Source organism: Bos taurus, chromosome 6, assembly GCF_002263795.3.
Source record: "Bos taurus isolate L1 Dominette 01449 registration number 42190680 breed Hereford chromosome 6, ARS-UCD2.0, whole genome shotgun sequence".
NCBI classification, from domain to species: domain Eukaryota; kingdom Metazoa; phylum Chordata; class Mammalia; order Artiodactyla; family Bovidae; genus Bos; species Bos taurus.
In genome coordinates this window covers 97,852,115-97,871,915 of record NC_037333.1, presented here as the reverse complement: position 1 = coordinate 97,871,915, position 19,801 = coordinate 97,852,115, and the positions used below count along the sequence as shown (strand labels likewise).

The window sequence follows — 19,801 nt, the reverse complement described above, 5'->3', positions numbered from 1 at the left end:
CTGCTATACTATTCATCATATACTGTATTTGTTAATTTAATAATTATTTATTTCCCACTTACAATAGGCAGGGCACTGGAAAAGATGTTGGACATACCATGGAGAATAAGAAACACTTAATATTGATCACTAGGAAGCTGAGCTTGGTAATAGAAACAGGCATTTAGACAAAGAGCTACAGAAATGGAAATAATTATAATTAATGCTAGCAAGAAATTCAGGGTGACAAGAACATATAACTTAGAGCTATTCCTAATCTGAGGAGTCAGGAAAATCATTATTGATTAATGCTGTTGAAACTAAGACACGGGGACAAACAGAAGATGACTGGAGAGGCTGGCTGTGGAGGGATGGCTATTCTGCAATGTCTGATGTGGGAAGGAACTTACAATGATGGAGAAAACAAAAAGACCTGTGGGCTGGACTGGAAAGAGAAATTCATAAAGGGTCACGCACGATCTTTTGGAGACTTTGCAGAGTTTTACTCTACAAGCAATGGGGAAAGCATTCAACCAGCATGTAATGGAATAGAGTAACACTGAATCATTTGGTGTTTATTTCTTTTTTCTGCCTGTTTGCATTTTTCAAAGATCACAATCACTCTGGCTATAGCAGGGCAATGGGACTAGAAAGGAGTAATTGCAGACATGAGAAAAAAGTTAAGAGGCTATTTCTTAAGCCCAAAAGAGGGTATAGGAGCTTAGAATAGAGTGGTGACAGGAACAAATGAAGAAAAGTATGTGGATTCTAGATACACATAAGACAGAAAGTTGAAAGGATTCTGGGCAGCAAAGAAAAGAAGGGGTAAGGATAAGGGTGCTGGAGAAAGTGAACACTCTAGTTCTGGAGAGCTGGGTGGTTGTTCTGAGAGGCAGGCAGGGAGGGGAAACGGCAAATGTGGTTTTGGATATGTTCCTTCTGAGATGCCCACGAAGCAGTCAAGTTGGAAACACCTACTTGTCAATTAGAGCTGCTGAGTCTGAGACTCAGAAGAGAGACTTACACTAGAAATTTAAGTATTGTCTGCATAGAGATGGATCAATAGGAGTAGATGTACCAGGTTACTAGGGTAACTCAGCAGAGTGAGGAGAAAAAGGCCGAGGAGTAAGTCCTAAGCAGCCCCAATATTTAACTGTAAAGCAGTACAGAGTCTACAGAGATGGCTGGGAGGAATACCTGGAGAAAAAGGAGGAGAAGCAGGAGAACATGGTGAAGGAGATGGACAGAAGTCAAAGGGGTGGGGGGCAATCAAAAAGGAGTAAGTGGTCAACCCTATTCGACATGATGTAAAGCCAAGATGAAGCCTGAAAGATATAAGGATTTTTACTAAAATGGAAGAGACCCGAGTATGTTTAAATATTGATAGAAAGAAGCCAACAAAGGTGGGGGGGGGGGGGAGGATGAAAATGGACAAAATAATTGCTAAGCTCAAGTTCTTTAAAAAGATTTCTGTTGGGGGTAAGGAGTGGCAGAGTTCAGAGAAGGGATCTCAAGTGGAAGAACTAGAAAGAGAGATGGAATCCATCTCCAGTATAACATGAAAGAAGAAAAAGACAAAATTCACTCTATATTTAACATTCAGGAGTTTATAAATCTGATAAAGTTAAGATAATTTCATATGAATAGCTTTTTTTCTTCTCCCTATGAATAGGAAACGCAGTTTTTTCCTGAGTGAAGGAGGACAAAAGTCAGAGATTTAGGAAACTGAAATCTGAAACAGTCACTGCAGAGGAGGGAAAAAGAGTGGACTAGAGAAATGTATGAAGAATCCCAGGCAGTGTTGAGAACCCAGGATCCTGGATCTGCAGCGGTATCAATCAATCTGGGACTCTAGACTCTTCTCCAGCAACCCTAGTTCAGCTACTCAAGGACAGGCCTGGAAAAGCTGAAGGATGGGGTCATTCAAGGTGAAGACCTGCTGGACAGCAGGAACAAAGTTAGCAGGCAAGTGGTCTGGGGCCTCTGAGAAAGAGTAACTGAAATGATGAACCATGAACTCTAAGCTGGATAAGAAGAACGGCAAAACTTTAAAAAGGGAGACGTCCCTGAAGGTTCCGTGGTAAGACTCTGTACTCCCAATGCAGGGGACCTGGGTTCAATCCCTGGTCAGGGAACTAGATCCCACATGCCATAACTAAAGAGTTCATATGCTACAACTTAAAAAAAGAAAAAAAAAAAAAGATCCTGCATGCCACAACGAGGCACAGCCAATATATAAACAACTGAGACCTGGCACAGCCAAATATAAACAACTTTTTAAAATAATAAATTAAAAGAATTTTAAAGGGCTAGGATGACGGGAGGAAAGTTAAAGTCACAGATGGAAGGCTCCAGCGCAGTCAAGGAAGAGGTAAAGCAGACGTACCTGAGAAAGACCACTAAAAAGGCTGGGGAAAGGCCATGGCCAGAGGTGGGTATTTCAAGTTACAACTGTCCAAGCAGAATGGTTCTGGTGCAGTAAGGTCCAGGGCACAAATGAGGTGGGAAGACGGGCTGCGGAGGTTTTAAGACAAACGAGAAAGTCACGAGATCTACTTATCTGTCTGCCTCCATCAGTTTAGTGAGCTGTTGATAGGAAATGCAACTGTCCTTTCTACACGCCCGTTACATGGTATGTAGTCAATAAATCTTTGGTGAGTAAATGAATGAATATAACAATTCCAGTTTCAATTTTTCCTCCTTGCGTTTGGACTGCAAGGAGACCAAACTAGTCAATCCTAAAGGAAAGCTCCAATACTTTGGCCACCTGATGCGAAGAACTGACTCACTGGAAAAGTCCCTGATGCTGGGAAAGATTGAAGGCAGGAAAAGGGGATGATAGAGGATGAGATGGTTGGATGGCATCACCAACTGGATGGACATGAGTGTGAGCAAGCTCCTGCTGATGGTGAAGGATGGGAAACCTGGCATGCTGCAGTCCATGGGGTCACAAAGAGTCGGACCCGACTGAGTGACTGAACAACAACAACAATTTCTCTGGGAAATAAGTTCACTCCAGTAGTAAGATTCTGGGTCAAAGGATAATGCTCGGCAATTGCTCACTCAGCATGTTTTAATCACAAATACACAACACTGTCATTTCATCATGCTATAACCAAGCAAAACTTCTTACTTTCAAAATGAACTATTCCATCAATCTGATCAATAAATCCATTCATACGTCCTTCTGTGATCATTTGTGATGCTATCTTTTCTGCCTGTTTAAAACAAAAAAAAAACTCTTAGACATTTTAATTATCATATTGAGTTATTCACACATGCTCATCAACAGAACTGAAAGCTTTTGGGTTAGCTGACCATCACTAAGCCTTATGTATGCGTTCATCTGCCGTTCGTTACAAGAACAAATCTTGTAAATCTGCCTATTTAATCCCCCAATTCTTTCTGGGTACAATCCATTATTTTACGCTAACTGGGATCTGTTTCTCTTGTAAGATTTTGAACAAGCACCTAGCCCTCTTAGCAATTTTTCTCTCTGCTCAAAATCAAACTCACAATTTTTCTTCTCTCTGGGATCCACACCTCAAAAAAATCCTTAGCTTTTCTTATTCTATTTCATTTCAGTTTTCACATTATTACCCCCAAAACTATTTAAGACAGTAGTTTTTTTGAAGGAAAAACTGAAAGTAGGAAGAGTGTTCAAATTTAACAGGGAAATGAAAGGACTTAAAAAACAATTAAAGGGGAGCAGAAGGTCCTCTAATTCCTAAAGACATACTTCATGTTTACTGTCTGTTAAGAAAACTGGGTTGTGACAGTCTTTATAGTAATTCTGATCATGTTCATAATCAACCCTAATTCACTCCTGAACAGACTGTGACTAGCATTTACTGCTAAAAATATATTCACTTCCCTTAGTCTCAGCAAGGAGTCATACCTCAAAGCCTAAGAAGAAAGCATCTATTAATGGTAACTAAAGGCCTGGTTCCAAAATGGTTCCACTGCCTTTACTGTGTATTAAATGTATACATGTAAAGGAACTGTGTTAGTAAAATTTTAATTTAGTATTTTCTAACAGATTAAAGGGGATGTGACCATAACTGCATGACTTTAAGGTCTACAAGTTAGTAAAAGTAAGGTTGATTGCTTGTTTTTGTTATTTAAAATTAAGAGAATGTTTTCTAGATGACACTGGAAATACCCTCTAAATAACACCGACACTTGTCCAGAATTTATACATAGCCAACCAAACTTTATCATGACTAAGAATGAAGTCAACTCCCTAATAATGCAGCCAACTTCTTAAGTTAAATCAACCACAGAAGTTACAACAGAATAGCTTATAGTATTACCATAGTCATTAAAGAGCAGGAAAAAGAATTAAGGCAAACGTTAGTTAAAAATCAGAAACCACTCTGAAGTGGATTTGAACAGATATGAAACAAAGATATTCTTACAAAATGGGAATCATAACCTGGAACCCCTTTAAGATTTCCATTCTAGGTCACTTTACCATGAATTACAACTTAAAAAAAATCCAAAACCAAAGATAATTAATTCCATTATAGTACTATTTTAACACTCAGATAATTTACTTGCATTTATCTGAGGCTTTTTATGTATATTTTTATTGCATACATACAATGCATACAATATTTACCGATTATAGTCCTCCCTCAATATCAGTCCTGGGGGATTGGTTCCATGAGGGCCCTGTCTACCAAAATCCACAGAGGCTCCAGACCCTTACATAAAATGGAGTAGTACAATGAATACAGCTGGCCCCCTCCATATCCACAAATTTTTCATCCACAGTTATTAAGGTCCAACTGTATGTATTTCTCTTTATATCAATGATTTAGTCTAACTTCCTTTTTATGTATTGGAAATAAGAAAATACCTTAGCTGCAGGAATCTCTAAAAGGGCTCCAAGTTCTTCAAAGGTAATATTATTATATAATTTGCTTGCAGACAATAAATTGTGTTCAATAACAGCTCTGTCCAAGATGCTAGAACCTTAAATATAAATAAGAAAGTTATAATTTTGAAACTAGGTTTACACTCTTAAAAGACGCATCTTTTTAAAAAAAAATTTTTCCAGACATGTAATAATTCATAATCATTGTCTTTATTCTTATCAACATTTTAAAAGCAACCAAGATGCACTAATTGGTACATTTGGAATCATACAATTAAATAAAAATAACATTTAGAAGATGACTGGCAAGTAGTTACTTATTAGCTGAACAGATTTAGTCCTCTGGATTTGGGGTTTCTGGATTTCTGGATTTGCTTCCTTGGACTAGTTAGCAGCTTCATTGCCTTCTCTTCTCTTGCTATAAGCACAAATTTGATCAGCAAGCAGCAGCAAAACATGATCAGCAAGCAGCAGCAAAACAATCATACAACCTGTTCTGTAAGGTTGATAAGTCAAAACATACAGAGCAATGGGACTGTCTCTATTCCTCTGGGCACTGCACAAGCACTGTACTGAGGCAAATGTGAGAAATGTTTGGAAGCCAAGATCCCCTCGTGAGATATCAGGCATAGGATCTTCCCCTAAGAAGGATAAAACGGCCTGACAGAGTTCTGGACCTAAGGCCCCATTCTCAAAGTGTTAGACTGCTGGGCTCACCCGATTCTTTTTTTCCCTTTTATTGAGATATAATTAACATGTAACACTGTATTCATTTAAAGTGTATAACACAGTGAGTTGATATATGTACATAATGTGAAATGATCATCACCAGTTTAGTTAACTAGTGTCATCACCTCACAGTTACAATTTTTTTCTTGTGATGAGGACTTTTAAGATCTACTCTTAGCCACTTTCCAATATAAAGACCTAAATAAATAGGAAAATATGGAAGATTTAATATTGTTAATTCCCCAAATTGATCTACAGGCTCAGTGCGGTCCCTAACAAAATCCCAGCTGGCTTCTTCACAGAAATTGACAAACTCATCTTAAAATTCACATGGAAATTCAAAGGACCCAGAGGAGCCAAAACAATGTTGAAAAAGAACAAAGCTGGAAGGCTCAAAATTTCTGATTTTCTGATTTCAAATTTTCTGATTTTACTACTGAGACACAGTAATCAAGACTGGGGAATTCTGGTGTGAGGACAGACATAAGAATAAGGGAACGGAATTTAGAGTCCAGAAATAAACTCACATTTACAGTCAACTGATTGCCAACAAAGATGCCAAGGTAATTCAGTGGGGAAATAAGAGTCCAGCAAATGGTGCTAGGACAACTGAATATTCACATGCAAAGTAAAGTTGGACCCCTACTTCACACCACATACAAAAATTAATTTAACATTAATCAAAGACCTAAAGGTAAGTGCTGCAATTATAGAAGAAAACAGAGCAACTTTTTATGACCCTGGATTAGGCAACAGCCTTTTAGATACAACATTTAAAGCACAAGCAACAAAAGAAAAAAACATAAATTGGATTTCTTAAAAATTAATAACTTTTGGGTTTCAAAAGATACCATCAACAGTGAAGAAACAACACATACAATGGGAGAAGATACTTATCTGGCAATGATAACATCTAGAATATATAAGAATTCACACAATTTAATAATAAAAAAACCAAATAACCCAATTTAAAAGTGGCCAATAAGCATATGAAAAGGTGTTCAACATCATTAAGCCCTCAGGGAAATGCAAGTCAAAACCATAACAAGATACCACACTTCATACCCACTAGGATGACTAGTGGGTAGGAAGACAATCAAAAAGACAGATAATAACAACTGTGGGAGAAAACATGGAGAAGATGGAACCCGCACACACAGGAATGTAAACTGGAGGAAAACAGTCTGGCAGCTCCTCAAAAGACTAAACATAGTTACCATGCTGCTGTTGCTATTCAGCTGCCCAGTCATGTCCAGCTCTTTGTGAGCCCATGGACTGCAGCACACCTCTTTATCAGTTGATGGACATTTAGGTTGTTTTTGCTATTAATAAGGCTGTTGTGAACATTCATGTAAAAGTTTTTGTACAGACATTAGCTACCATATGACCCAGTAATTCCACTGCTAGATATATATCCAAGAGAATTAAAAATTTTAAAAATTAAAAACCTATGTCCATATAAAAACTTTTACATGAATGTTCACAACAGTATCTGAATGTCCATCAACTGATGAAATAAAATGAGGTAACACAATGTTACTTGGCAATAAAAGTGAATGAAGTACTGATACACACTACAACGCAGATGAACCTTGGAAACATCAAGCTAAGTGAAAGAAGCCAGTCACAAGAGATCACATCTTGTATGATTCCATTTATATGAAATGATCAGAACAGGCAAATCTACAGGGCAGAAAATAGCTTAGCAGTAACACTGCAAAACCCTGGGAATATACCAAAACCACCGAATTGTAATAATAACAACAACACTATGTCTCAAGATTGCTAGCCTAGGCGTTGTAATGACAATAAACAAAGATGGCCACGAAAAATAAATAAAGTAACAAAGGCTAAAATGGAAGAAGAAGACAAAATGCCTGTCCTATATACACAGTCTCCTGTGAGAAATTTGAAAATCATTTGCATTCTCAGAGATCCTAGTTAGAATCCCTCATTTTAGAAGAGTAATCTAATTTTATTTTTTCTTTCTTTGGCCAGAAAGCACAAAGTCAAATCTGAAGTTTAATTATATCAGTTCTAGAAACTTTTTATTTATTTAGCTTTTATCAGGTAACTTCCTGCAAAAGAATTTATTAAAGTTACTCAGAATACACAGGAGACAAGAAAACTTGAAATTAAAAAAGAGAAGAATAGCAATGGTCAAAACATACCCATTACAGGTGGGCTACAAGTTTAATTTTTTAAACTTTCTAGCAGCCTATCAAATTAAGAAAATCAATCAGTTTATCAACTCACATTACTTAAATCAAGTGCTTGGAGAATCACAACTAATCCTAAGACCGAAATGGAATTTTTCTCACTATCTTCATAAAGAATATCCTATAGAATAAATTATCTCCTTTAGACAGATAATTATTTGTTTCTTAATGTACAATTAAATAAAAGAAATTCAATAGGTCAATATAATTGCTTCAGTAAATCTGGGAACTAGGGCAGTGACTGGTGAGGTATATATATATACCTTTTTGCCAAATCTTACATAAATAATTGTATACAGCTAGATTCTCTTCAATATGGGATGACAGTGAATCCAAGGCAATGAGTTTGACAAATCTGCATGTCTGTCTTAACCTTTTCCATATTTCTAGTGGTCTACATCTATATTTTTAGTCATGTGTGATACTGTTGTAAGCTACCTTAAAATCTCTATAGATAAACATACTTAAAATTACTGATGTATGAACAAGCATCTATTAAAAATTCTTTCCCAGCAAAGACAGTCTGACTTAAGCAAATAGTAGGAAACACAACACCAAGTTCTATTCTTATTGGAAACACTTACCCCTTAATAAGCTTGCGCAAGCTACTGTGCCAAATTTTGCTCTATCTAAAATAGGACTGGGTAATTATGCTCTGCTACAAACTGATGTTTAAAATTCATTAAGGTACTTACCAAATGGTTTGAGTTTAAAAAAAATCGGGTGCTATAAGCCTAGCCTATAATTCTTCTGCCTTTTCAGTTTCCAAAAAAATATTCCAAAAAATGCTTTCCAGTAGGTCTACCCTTATATTCCAAACTCATATCCATGTATGATATTCATCTTCAGTCAATATTCATTTTTTATCAAGTACTAGACAAAAATATTACAGAAAGATATCAAGACTCTTCAAATTTAACATATGTTCCACTAGTGTGACCTGAATATTCACTACCACATACTTATAAGAAGCAGTCATTACCATCAGCTGTAGTTGCTTTCTGGTGAGGCATCAGCATGGCAGCAAATTCTTGAAGTTGGTTTCCTCTGATGATCCTGTCTAGGTACATTTTCTCTAGGATTCCATAAGCAGCAAGCTGTTGGCACCTTTCGTCCTTAAAAAGAGTAGCTAGCATCCGAGAACGCTGCTGTCCTAAGGCAAACAAGCAAGCATCAGACATTCTCACTCTTCTTTCAATGAAAAACAATCTTTCTTAGGACCCCATTTTGCCTACTAAAATATACAGCTGATCCTCATTATTTGTAGTAGCTATGTCCTATAAAGTCGCTGCCAACACTGAATTAGTGAATACCCAACTGCTGCTCCTAGGGCTGACACAGGATTAGGTTCCTCTGAGCCCCTGGTCACAGCATTTTTCTCAACTGGTCAACATGTAATCTTGTCTTGTGTGTTTGTTTAAAGGCACTTTAATTTATGGCTTACACTATAACTCATGTGAAAGAACTTATCTAACTTACCACACGTATATTCTCCATAAGACACATCACAGACTTCCCACACTTGAGAACACAAGATAATACTATGACACTATGCTTGGGGACCATTTAAAAACAGCAAAACCATCAACAAATGCATGAAAATGTGAAGAGTATCAAATAGACCACAAAAAAGGACATTTGTTTATAGAAGGAGAGCTGAAACAATGTAGAACATCACCTTGTTTGACACCAGCTGGAAACAATTTAAGTAGAAGGGCTCAAATTTTTTGCTGCTCTGCACATGTCTACAAATGACTGTAAAAGCACCTCAAGTATTGATTTGGGAGGGGGTGACAAATTTTAGCAAGTAGGTAGATTCACCTACATGGAATCTGGGAATAATAAGGATCAACTCTATATTCATCTGTGAAGACTATGATACACAATCATTCTCTCAGTAGCCATCAGGGACTGGTTCCAAGACTCCCTCATAAATACCAAAACTTGCCAATGCAAAAGTCACTTAAGTAAAATAATGTTCTATTTGCACCACCTTCATACATCCTCCCTTATATTTCAGATCATCTCCAGATTATGTATAATACAATGTACAATGTACATTGTAATGTAATGTAATACAATGTAAATAAAATGTAAATGCTATGTAAATAGTTCTGGCTGGCACCAGCAAATTCAAGTTTTGCTTTTGGAACTTCCTAAAAATTTTTTCCCCAAATATTTTTAATCCATGGGTGGTTGAATCTGCAGATGCAGAACCCATGGATATGGAGAACCAATCATATGCCAAAATGTTACAAATGGTTCAAATTATAGCTAATTGCTATTTTCTTCTTCTTGCTTACTTATATTTCTGTAACAAACATGCATCCTTCTGGTTATAATAAAAAATTGATGAAAGATGAACAAACATTTCTCAGATGGAAAACTTGATTTTCATAGTCTCAATTTACACCTTGAGTACCTTTAAGTGGTGGAAAATCACATGATAACTGATGACATTAAAAAGTGAACTAATGGAAATAAAACTATGAACAGACTTTTTCTTTTTAAATTTATTTTTAGCTCTATATACTGAAAGAGCCTAATGACAATGACATCCAGCATCAGTGAGCATACCTAGTACCCTGATCTTGCTAACCTCATTAAGAAGAACTGCTGCTGCTGCTAAGTCACTTCAGTCGTGTCTGACTCTATGCAACCCCATAGACGGCAGCCCACCAGGCTCCCCTGTCCCTGGGATTCTCCAGGCAAGAACACTGGAGTGGGTTGCCATTTCCTTCTCCAATGCATGAAAGTGAAAAGTGAAAGTGAAGTCGCTCAGTCATGCCCGACCCTTAGCGACCCCATGGACTGCAGCCTACCAGGCTCCTCCGTCCATGGGATTTTCCAGGCAAGAGTACTGGAGTGGGGTGCCGCTGCCTTCTCCTAAGAGGAACTAGAAATCCTTAAAAAATAGCTGATTTCACGTCTGGGGCAGGGGAAATACAAAAGGAGCCTAAGGCATCTTTTTATACTACATATCAGGCTAGTACTCAAAGACTAACAGGGGGGCCATGTCAAAAAGACATAATTTGGTCACATTTGGGACAACTCGACCATCAAAAAGAATCACAACTATAATTTACTGTAACACAAATAAAATTTAAAAATTGAGTCAAATATATAAGAATATTCATAGCAGTACTATTACTAATAGCCAATGACAAGTCAACAGGATAAACAATGTGGTATATTCACAGAATGTGATATCATACAACAATAAAAATGAAGAAAGTACCTGTAACAATGTGGATAAATTTCATAAAGTTGAGCAAAAGAAGAAAGAACAAGAGTATACGTACTACATGACTTCATTCATATAAATATAAGAAGCAGGCAAAACTAATTATATACTAATGACAGCTCTTAGGGGTTGGGGGTTAGGGACAGAGATTAGGAGAAAGCAGGACAGAGGCTTTCACGGTGCTGGAAATATTTTGTTTCTTTTTCTGAGCATTGACTCTATGATGGCTTTCATCTGTGACAATTCACTGAAGTGTACACTTTTGCTATGTACAGTTTTCTGTGTGTACATGTTTTCTGTACATACATGTTTCTGTATGTACAGTTTCCTATGTGTACATGTTTTCTGTACATACATGTTTCTACACTTTTGCTATGTACAGTTTTCTGTGTGTACATGTTTTCTGTACATACATGTTTCTGTATGTACAGTTTCCTATGTGTACATGTTTTCTGTACATACATGTTTCTGTGTGTACAGTTTTGTGTGCTTCTACATGCAGAAGAATAAGCAGAGAAAAAGTTCACAGTGATATTTGGGGAAAAAAAGGGCAAAGAATGAATAATTCACCATTTTTCATTTTCATTTTATATTATATGCAATGAGTGATCCAGCAAGGATTATTAACAGATATTAAATCATGGAAAGGAATTTGGAAAACAGAATTTTTGTGGTGTCAAAGCAGCACCCCATGAATTGCTTACAAAATACAAAGAGGACAATGTACCTTTACAATGGAGTTTCTACCTTAATTAAATGAACAAACTCAGCATCACTAACAGTGGGACAATGTAGCAGTATGTGCTGACATGATTCAATACAGCGAGTATATAGTATCATTATAAGGTATTCTTGCTAGAAAAAAATTTAACCTGAATCTAACATAACCTCTGGCTATAATTTCTATTTTATAAGGGATCTATGGGATTAAGGAATAAATTAACTATATATATCATAACTATATATATCATCTCTCTCTCTCTCTCTCTCTCTCTCTCAAAGAGGGCTTCCCAGGTGGCACGGTGTAAAGAATCCACCAATGCAGGAGATGCAAGAGACACACGTTCAATCCCTAGGTGGGAAAGATCCCCAGGAGGAGGAAATGGCATTTCCCTCCAATATTCTTGCCTAGAAAATTCCATGGACAGAGGAACCTGGCGGGCTACAGTCCATGGGGTCGCAAAGAGTTGGACACAACTGTGCAACTAAGCATAGTACGTATCATATAGATCAAAAAATCTAGGATGAAGGATATTCTATGTAATAACTTCAAAGTCAGTATTTTTTTTTTTTTTGGACAGGAACGTAAGATTCATCAGTGGGCAAGAGGAAGGAGGGGACAGCCCCCAGGCTCTCATAAGGGCAGGGCCCCTCATTTGTCCAGAGGGCCACCATCAGGGTTGTATATGTAATATGTGACCCCTCGCCATCCAGGATGAGCTGCTTTTCTGCCACCATGTTTTCAAGTTCATCTGCACTAAACTTAGTAAACGCTCAGTTCTTGGAGATGTAGATCTTCTGGCGGCCAAGGAACTTGAACTTGGCCCCACAGAGGGCCTCAATCACAGGCTCCTTGTTCTGCAGCTCAGTGGGGATGGACATTATGACTTGGCCAATGTGGACCCTGGCCAGTGTGCCCCAGGGCTTTCCAAGGGCACCACGCATACCTGTCTGGAGCTTAGACTGGGGATAGCATGCCAGTCATCAAAGTCCACTGGAAAGAGTTGTATCCAAGGTCCCTTAGGGCAACCTGTACAGGCAACAGGCTGCATACACTACCGAGGAGGCTGCTGTTTGCAGCCACTGCACACTGGGCCCCCACGGGGAAAAGAGCACAGTCGGCTTAATTGGCTGCAAAAGTTTTTTTTTTTCAAGTGAGGAAACTATATACAATGTTGTATGTGAACTATACCACAATAAAGTTGGGGGTGGGGCGGGGAATGAGGAAACTCTTCTAGACTAAAAGAATCTAAAGAGGCATAATCACCAAATACCACATATAAAATTGCTCCTTATTTAAGATGAAAAAGGCAGGTATAAAAGATATCCTTAAGCTAACTGAGGCAGTGATAATATGGACCAGCTGCTAAATTCTACAGTGGAATCACTGTTAACTTTTTCAGGGATGATAATGGTATTGCAGCTACACAGAAAAAAATGTTTCTATTCTTAGGAGATACATGATGACATATGAAAGAGTGTCATGATTTAAAGTAATTTGAGTGCCTTCAAATTACTTTAAAATGATACATCAAAACCTGTGTGTGTGTGTGTGTGTGTGTGTGCATGCGCATGCATGCACGTGGATGTGAGAGAGAAAGAGAGTCAGTGAGAGAAAGCAAATATAACAAAAAGCTAGGAAAACTTAGAGAAGAGTAATGAAGAGTAAGAAGATCTGCTAATAATAAGACACTATAAAGACAAAGCTATAATAATTTGAAGAGCATAGTATTAGTATATTCATAAATACACAGGCTAATTAATGGAACAGAATACTATGTCCAGAAATCTATTATAATGTGCTTCAAATCAACAGGGAGAAAAGGGATGTAGAATTCAATAAAGAATGCCAACTCAAATAACTAGCCATTTAGAAAAACAAGCATGGACTTCCTTGATGGTCCCAGTGTTAGGACTCTACACTTCCACTAAAGAGGATGTGGGTTCAATTCCTGGTCAGGAACTAAGAAGCCATGTGGTATGTCCAAAAAAGTCACTTTATATGTAACAGATCTATTATTGTTACTTTTAAATGAATTAAATATTTTTAAATTACTCACTTCAATTTCTAATACACTAAACAGCAAATATACTCTACATAAACAAAAGCTCTCTAGGGTTCTCAATTTTTCAGTCTAAATCATTGCAGATGGTGACTGCAGCCATGAAATGAAAAGACACTTACTCCTTGGAAGGAAAGTTATGACCAACGTAAACAGCATATTAAAAAGCAGAGACATTATTTTGTCAACAAAGGTCCGTCTAGCCAAGGCTATGGTTTTTCCAGTGGTCATGTATGGAGATGAGAGCTGGACCATAAAGAAGGCTAAGCGCCAAAGAATTGATGCTTCTGAACTGTGATGTTGGAGAAGACTCTTGAGAGTCCCTTGGACTGCAAGGAGATCCAACCAGTCCATCCTAAAGGAGATCAGTTCTGGGTATTCATTGGAAGGACTGATGTTGAAGCTGAAACTCCAATACTTTGGCCACCTGATGCGAAGAGTTGATTCATTTGAAAAGACCTTGATGCTAGGAAAGATTGAGGGCAGGAGGAGAAGGGAATGACAGAAGATGAGATGGTTGGATGGCATCACTGACTCAATGGACATGAGTTTGGGTAAACTCCAGGAGTTGGTGATGGACAGGGAGGCCTGGCATGCTGCGGTTCATGGGGTCGCAAAGAGTCAGACATGACTGAGTGACTGAAACGAACTGAAGTGAAAGATCAGAGGATTCAAGAACTAAAACTACCAGAAGAAAACATGAAGGAATCTAAAATATGTAATTTCAGAATAGGAAAGACCTTTTAAGCAAGTCAACAAAACCCCAAAGCTATAAAAGATTAAAATATTTAACTATATAAAAATCTAAAGTTTCTGAATGGCAAAAATTTCATCAATAGAGCCAAAAAAGAGATAATAAACTGGGAGAAAAACTTGTTAACTTCTTATACATGTGAACAGTTTTTATAAGAAAAAGATAAAAAATGGCTAATGAACATAAACAGACAAATTTACTCAAAAAAAATGGGTTTTTCAATAATGATTTTTTTAAAACACATGAAAAGATGCTCAAAAGCATTCATAGTAAATGAAATGCAAATTAAAACTAGAATGAAATATTACCTTTCTTCTACCAGGTTAGTAAGGATAAAAAAATTTGGAAATATGTGTGTGAGTAACCAGGTACATTGGAAAAGACCTTGATGCTGGGAAAGACTGAAGGCAAAAGGAGAAGAGGGCGGCAGAGGATGAGATGGTTAGACAGTATAACTAATCCAATGGACGTGAACTTGAGCAAACTCCAAGAGATAGTGAAGGACAGGGAAGCAGGGCTTGCTCCAGTCCATGGGGTCACAAAGAGTCAGACACAACTAAGCAACTGAACAACACAACAACAATTAGGTACACACAGACATTATTGTTTAGAGGGTAATGTTAAAAGCCAATTTTAATTTCTACCAAAATTTTAAACGTATGCACCCTTAGATTCAACAATTTAACCTATACGTACACATATAATTACTACAGCATCGTAATTGACTAATTATGATAAAGCCAAAGGACAGAAAATAAAAAAGAATGAGCTTTATGAGTTGTATAAAGACCACCGTGATGGATAGCCACATAAAAAAAGCACCTTACAAAAGTGTGTATATCATGTTATAATTTGTGTATAAAAAGGAGCATACACACTTATATACTGAAACAGATAGAAGAAATCAGTAATAGTTCTTCAGAGTAGAAAGTGGTACCATTTTATGTACTGTCTTTTCAGTAACAAAAATAAATAAGATCACTGCTTCATACAGAATGAAATGTGTAGTCTGAATATGCCATTAGGCTCTCAACTAAACACAGTTCAAAAACAAACATTATAAAATGATTTAGAAACACCATGGCTTAGAATTCTCAGCATTTCCTCTCAATGCCCTTTCCTGCTTTATAAGTTGAATGATTTACATGCTGTAGTTTAGTAAAAAAGACAAAGAATAGTTTACTACTTATATTTACTGGAGAAAAAGATAAGTGCCAGGTCTAAAAGTGAGGCTTGAAGATTAAAAATTTTTTTAAATCCCCAAAGCAGTACATTAATTATATCACCCATTTCTAGATTTTAATTTTCACTTTCCTTTGTGTAATTCTCAATTTAATATCCATTTTCTTCAGTGATATTTTAGCAGAACTAACCATCAGATTATCTCTTAACAATTCCTAATATCTGTGGGTAAGAGGCTGGTAAATATATATTTTTAAAACGTCTTAAGTTAGCAACCTACTCTTACTGCTTAAATGTTTTAATTAAATTTATCATAACTGTATTAGTAAGACATCCTCTTGAAGAACAGTTTCTCACCAAATCCTCAAATAGCAGTGAAAGGCACTCCATCGTGTCTGACTCTTTGCGACCCCATGGACTATACACTCCATGGAATTCTCCAGGCCAGAATACTGGAGTGGGTAGCCTTTCCCTTCTCCAGGGGATCTTCCCAACCCAGGGATCAAACCCAGGTCTCCTGCATTGCAGGCAGATTCTTTACCAGCTGAGACACCAGGAAAGCCCAAGAATATTAGAGTGGGTAGCCTATCCCTTCTCCAGTGGATAGCAACGAACCTAAAATTATTAAGCAAAGGTAGCTTTCTTGTTTACCTGCTGATGCTAGGATGGTGCAGTGCAGAGCATGTTTTAAGGCCTCTAGTCTTTCACTTTCGTGTACTATTGTCTTGTAAGAGAGTTCATTGTACCTTTGTGCAGCTTCAATGAATTTTCTTCTATAATCAAGAACACGTGCATAGCATACCTATGAGAGGGAAAATGTTTCAATTAGGGGGAAAATTAAAAAGCAAAAGAAAAGAGAATCTCTGATGTATAACAACAGCATTTATCAGATATTCTGGAGCACCTTAATATTGTGGGATTCTCCAATACAAAATTAATTCCAAACCAGCTCATCAGTTACCTTATAATGTATCTGCAACTGTTCATTGGTTGATTCATTCTGAAGCAACGATGCCCGATTTATGTAAGCCTCTGCCTGGACTGGATCATCGTCCTCCAGATATAGCCGAGCAATCTTCAGATAGGTCTCCAGTTTATAATCAACATTGTACTGTCTAGGCAATAACAGAAATACACAGAATAACTATTTCACCAAGAAAATTTTTAGGGGTGGTAGGAAATAAGTTATTTTTTCCTGATATGTACACATATATTCTGTTACTATAAGGGACTCAAACTTTTTACTGCATTGGAAAAACACAGAGAAGCTAAAAAACATTTCCAAAACAAATTTTACTGAATTTTCATTATTTTTGTCATTATTCATTTCTATTTTAGCTTCTTCTAATCCTCAGATAGTCTCATAAATCAAAGATCTTTAAAAAAATAAAGCCCAGTTCAAGGACATATCATGTACCACCACCAAAAAGAACCATGGACATGTACATCCATCCTGGACAACAATTTGGCAGTATGCTCTCCAACCATTCTTTGAATCCTTTAAAATGCATATACCCTTTACCTACTATATTCTACCTCTAAAAAATAAATCCCCCCCAAAAATCATGCATGTGCACACATATACATGTAGAGAATATTCATTTATAAAGTTATTCATAAATATCCATAATAGGAAAAAAATGGAAATCACCCATAATAGTATTTATGGTAATTAATTAAGTTGTGGTATATAAAGATGACAGATACTATACAGTTATGTATATATAAAATAATTATATACAGTGTCATTATTATAATTATTTCTGACAATAGTCATAAGTTTTCACTAAATGAAAAAAAAGGATAAAAAAGTACATAAAAACACTATCAAAATGTATTTCTATATACATACATCAAGAGAGGAATCACAATTATCTCTTGGAGTGATAATACAGGTAGTTTTCAATTATCTTCTTATCCCAAAGGTCACATTTATACACAAGAAATGTATAACTGAAGACCTTATATAAGTCAAAACTCATATAATTCAAGATTTACCCTCACAGAAAAGTTAATTCTACTTATCAGCAAAAGTGGTGTTCCCAAGTGGCAAGAACAGAGTTTACAATTGACTCGGCCCTAACTTTGAAACTAATTCTTCAAAAAATTTTATATCAATTCAAAATTTCCATAAGTCATATATCATTAATATTTTCTATTATCTCCATTCACAACTCATACTTACATATATTGCTATAAACAGCACCGTATTTTTCTGCATTTTCATTTTTTATGCCAAGTATATCTATTATATCTATTACTTTCATAATCAGAATGAATCCTTTTTTAGGGAAACAAGCTCTCAATAATTTATCCAAATCACTTTAACTTGTTTAGAAAACCACAGAATTTTCAGTTCTTGGTATTCTCACAGATAATGTTACAGTACTCTCAAAACATTAATAACCACCACTGCAAAGAACAGTATATTTATGTCAACTACTAATGAAAAATAAATCGTTTGCTCTGTACTAACGAGACATTGCTCCAGACAGAATAAGACCAAAGCAATTAAGAAAGCCCTCAGCCTGTTCAGAGGCTTCCATGGAGGTTCAGATGGTAAAGAATCTGCCTACAATGCAGGAGACCTAAGTTCGATCCATGGGTCAGGAAGACTCCCTGGAGAAGGGAATGGCAACCCGTTGCAGTATTCTTGCCTGGAGAATTCCATGGACAGAGGAGCCTGGCGGGCTTCAGTCTATACGGTCGCAAAGAGTCAGACACGACTGAGAAACTAACACTTTAACTTTTTCAGCCTTTTCAAACTATCAAAGGAAAAAACTGAATTAACAAGAAGCCTTAGAAAACAAAATTCAACATCTATATATAAAGGCTTTTTCATATACTGACTGCTTTTTCAAGGGGCATCATTTCGCACAAAAGGCAAGATACCTGAAGTAATGTTTGCCTTATGATCACAAAAATTAAGGAAGACAAAATAAGAATCCCTTATTCACCTGGTAAAAGAGTAGAGAAGTAACTGAAAATATTTTTTGTCATTTAGTTGGTATTTTTATAGTTGCCAACTGAAAAAGGAAGTGTGTTCAATAATATAACCAAGAGTTTAACAACTTTCATCTTTCTTGTACAATATAAAGAAATATATTTTTTTAGAATCATATCAAAGGCAAGATTAGCTAAATAAGAGTTACAAACTATCATCTTAATTTTTCTAATCATTCTTCCATCTCATTTTCTCTAGTATTTCAAACCCAAAAATCCACTGAACTCACTGTGACCCCAAACCATTAATCCTATTACATTGTTACTGTATTTTTCTCCTTAAGCGCCTCACTTTCCTCCCAACCTCACTTGACCCCTAAGGCTAATCATTACAATCACTGAATTGCTTATGCACTCGTCTGCCTTCTTCCTCTCATGCTGTTGTACTTGTTGGGCAAAATCAAAATGCTGGTTAAATCAGAGAGTTCATCCACTCCTTTCTTCCAACCATGCAGCTGAACTCCGATGGAGAAAAACACCCGACCAGTCTGCCAGATCTCATTTTACAGACTAAGACCGTTAAACGAGCCTTACTGCTGCCAAGTATACCGTACATCTTTAGTCTATTTACTATCCCACTCTCCTGGAGAATTTTTCTGATATCCTTGTATCTCTTCAACCTCACTACTCCCACCCCTATCAGCTGATGACTGATTCCAATTTCACTAAGAATACTGAAACAATCAAAGAGTACCTACACAAGCCCCACCACCATATTACTAACATCTGCACCATATACTCTGTGTTCCTGGCTGTTAGGGTAGATCACTGGGGACTAGTCTGCCCACCAGGGACTATTCGGCAATGTCTACATTTTTGATAGTCACAACCAGGAGTAGTGGCGCCACTGGCATCCAGTGAGTAGAGGCCCCTGGTGCTGCTACACCTCTGCAACAACTAGAGCCTCCACAACAGGGAACTACCCAATCTAAAGTGCCAACGGCGCCAAGGCTGAGAAACTGCCAAGTATGAACTATCTGCGGGCCTATCTGAAGCCTATCCCGCCACTGGATTCCTTCCCCTCTTGTC

The 19,801-nt window shown here is 37.0% G+C and overlaps 1 protein-coding gene and 1 non-coding gene across 3 annotated transcripts in view; both read right to left on the bottom strand.

Moving 5' to 3' along the window:
* The window catches only part of COPS4 (COP9 signalosome subunit 4), a 39,024-nt gene that overhangs the window by 3,547 nt on the left and 15,676 nt on the right, over positions 1–19,801 (bottom strand). The window contains 5 exon segments of one of the 2 annotated variants that reach the window (NM_001034694.2): positions 3,113–3,197; positions 4,841–4,956; positions 8,789–8,959; positions 16,421–16,571; positions 16,731–16,884. In NM_001034694.2, coding sequence (NP_001029866.1) covers positions 3,113–3,197; positions 4,841–4,956; positions 8,789–8,959; positions 16,421–16,571; positions 16,731–16,884 — 677 coding nt within the window. 2 annotated transcript variants of the gene reach the window in all.
* Positions 12,773–12,907, bottom strand: LOC112447183 (small nucleolar RNA SNORA70). The gene has a single exon (XR_003035289.1). It is a non-coding gene; the product is annotated as a small nucleolar RNA SNORA70 (small nucleolar RNA).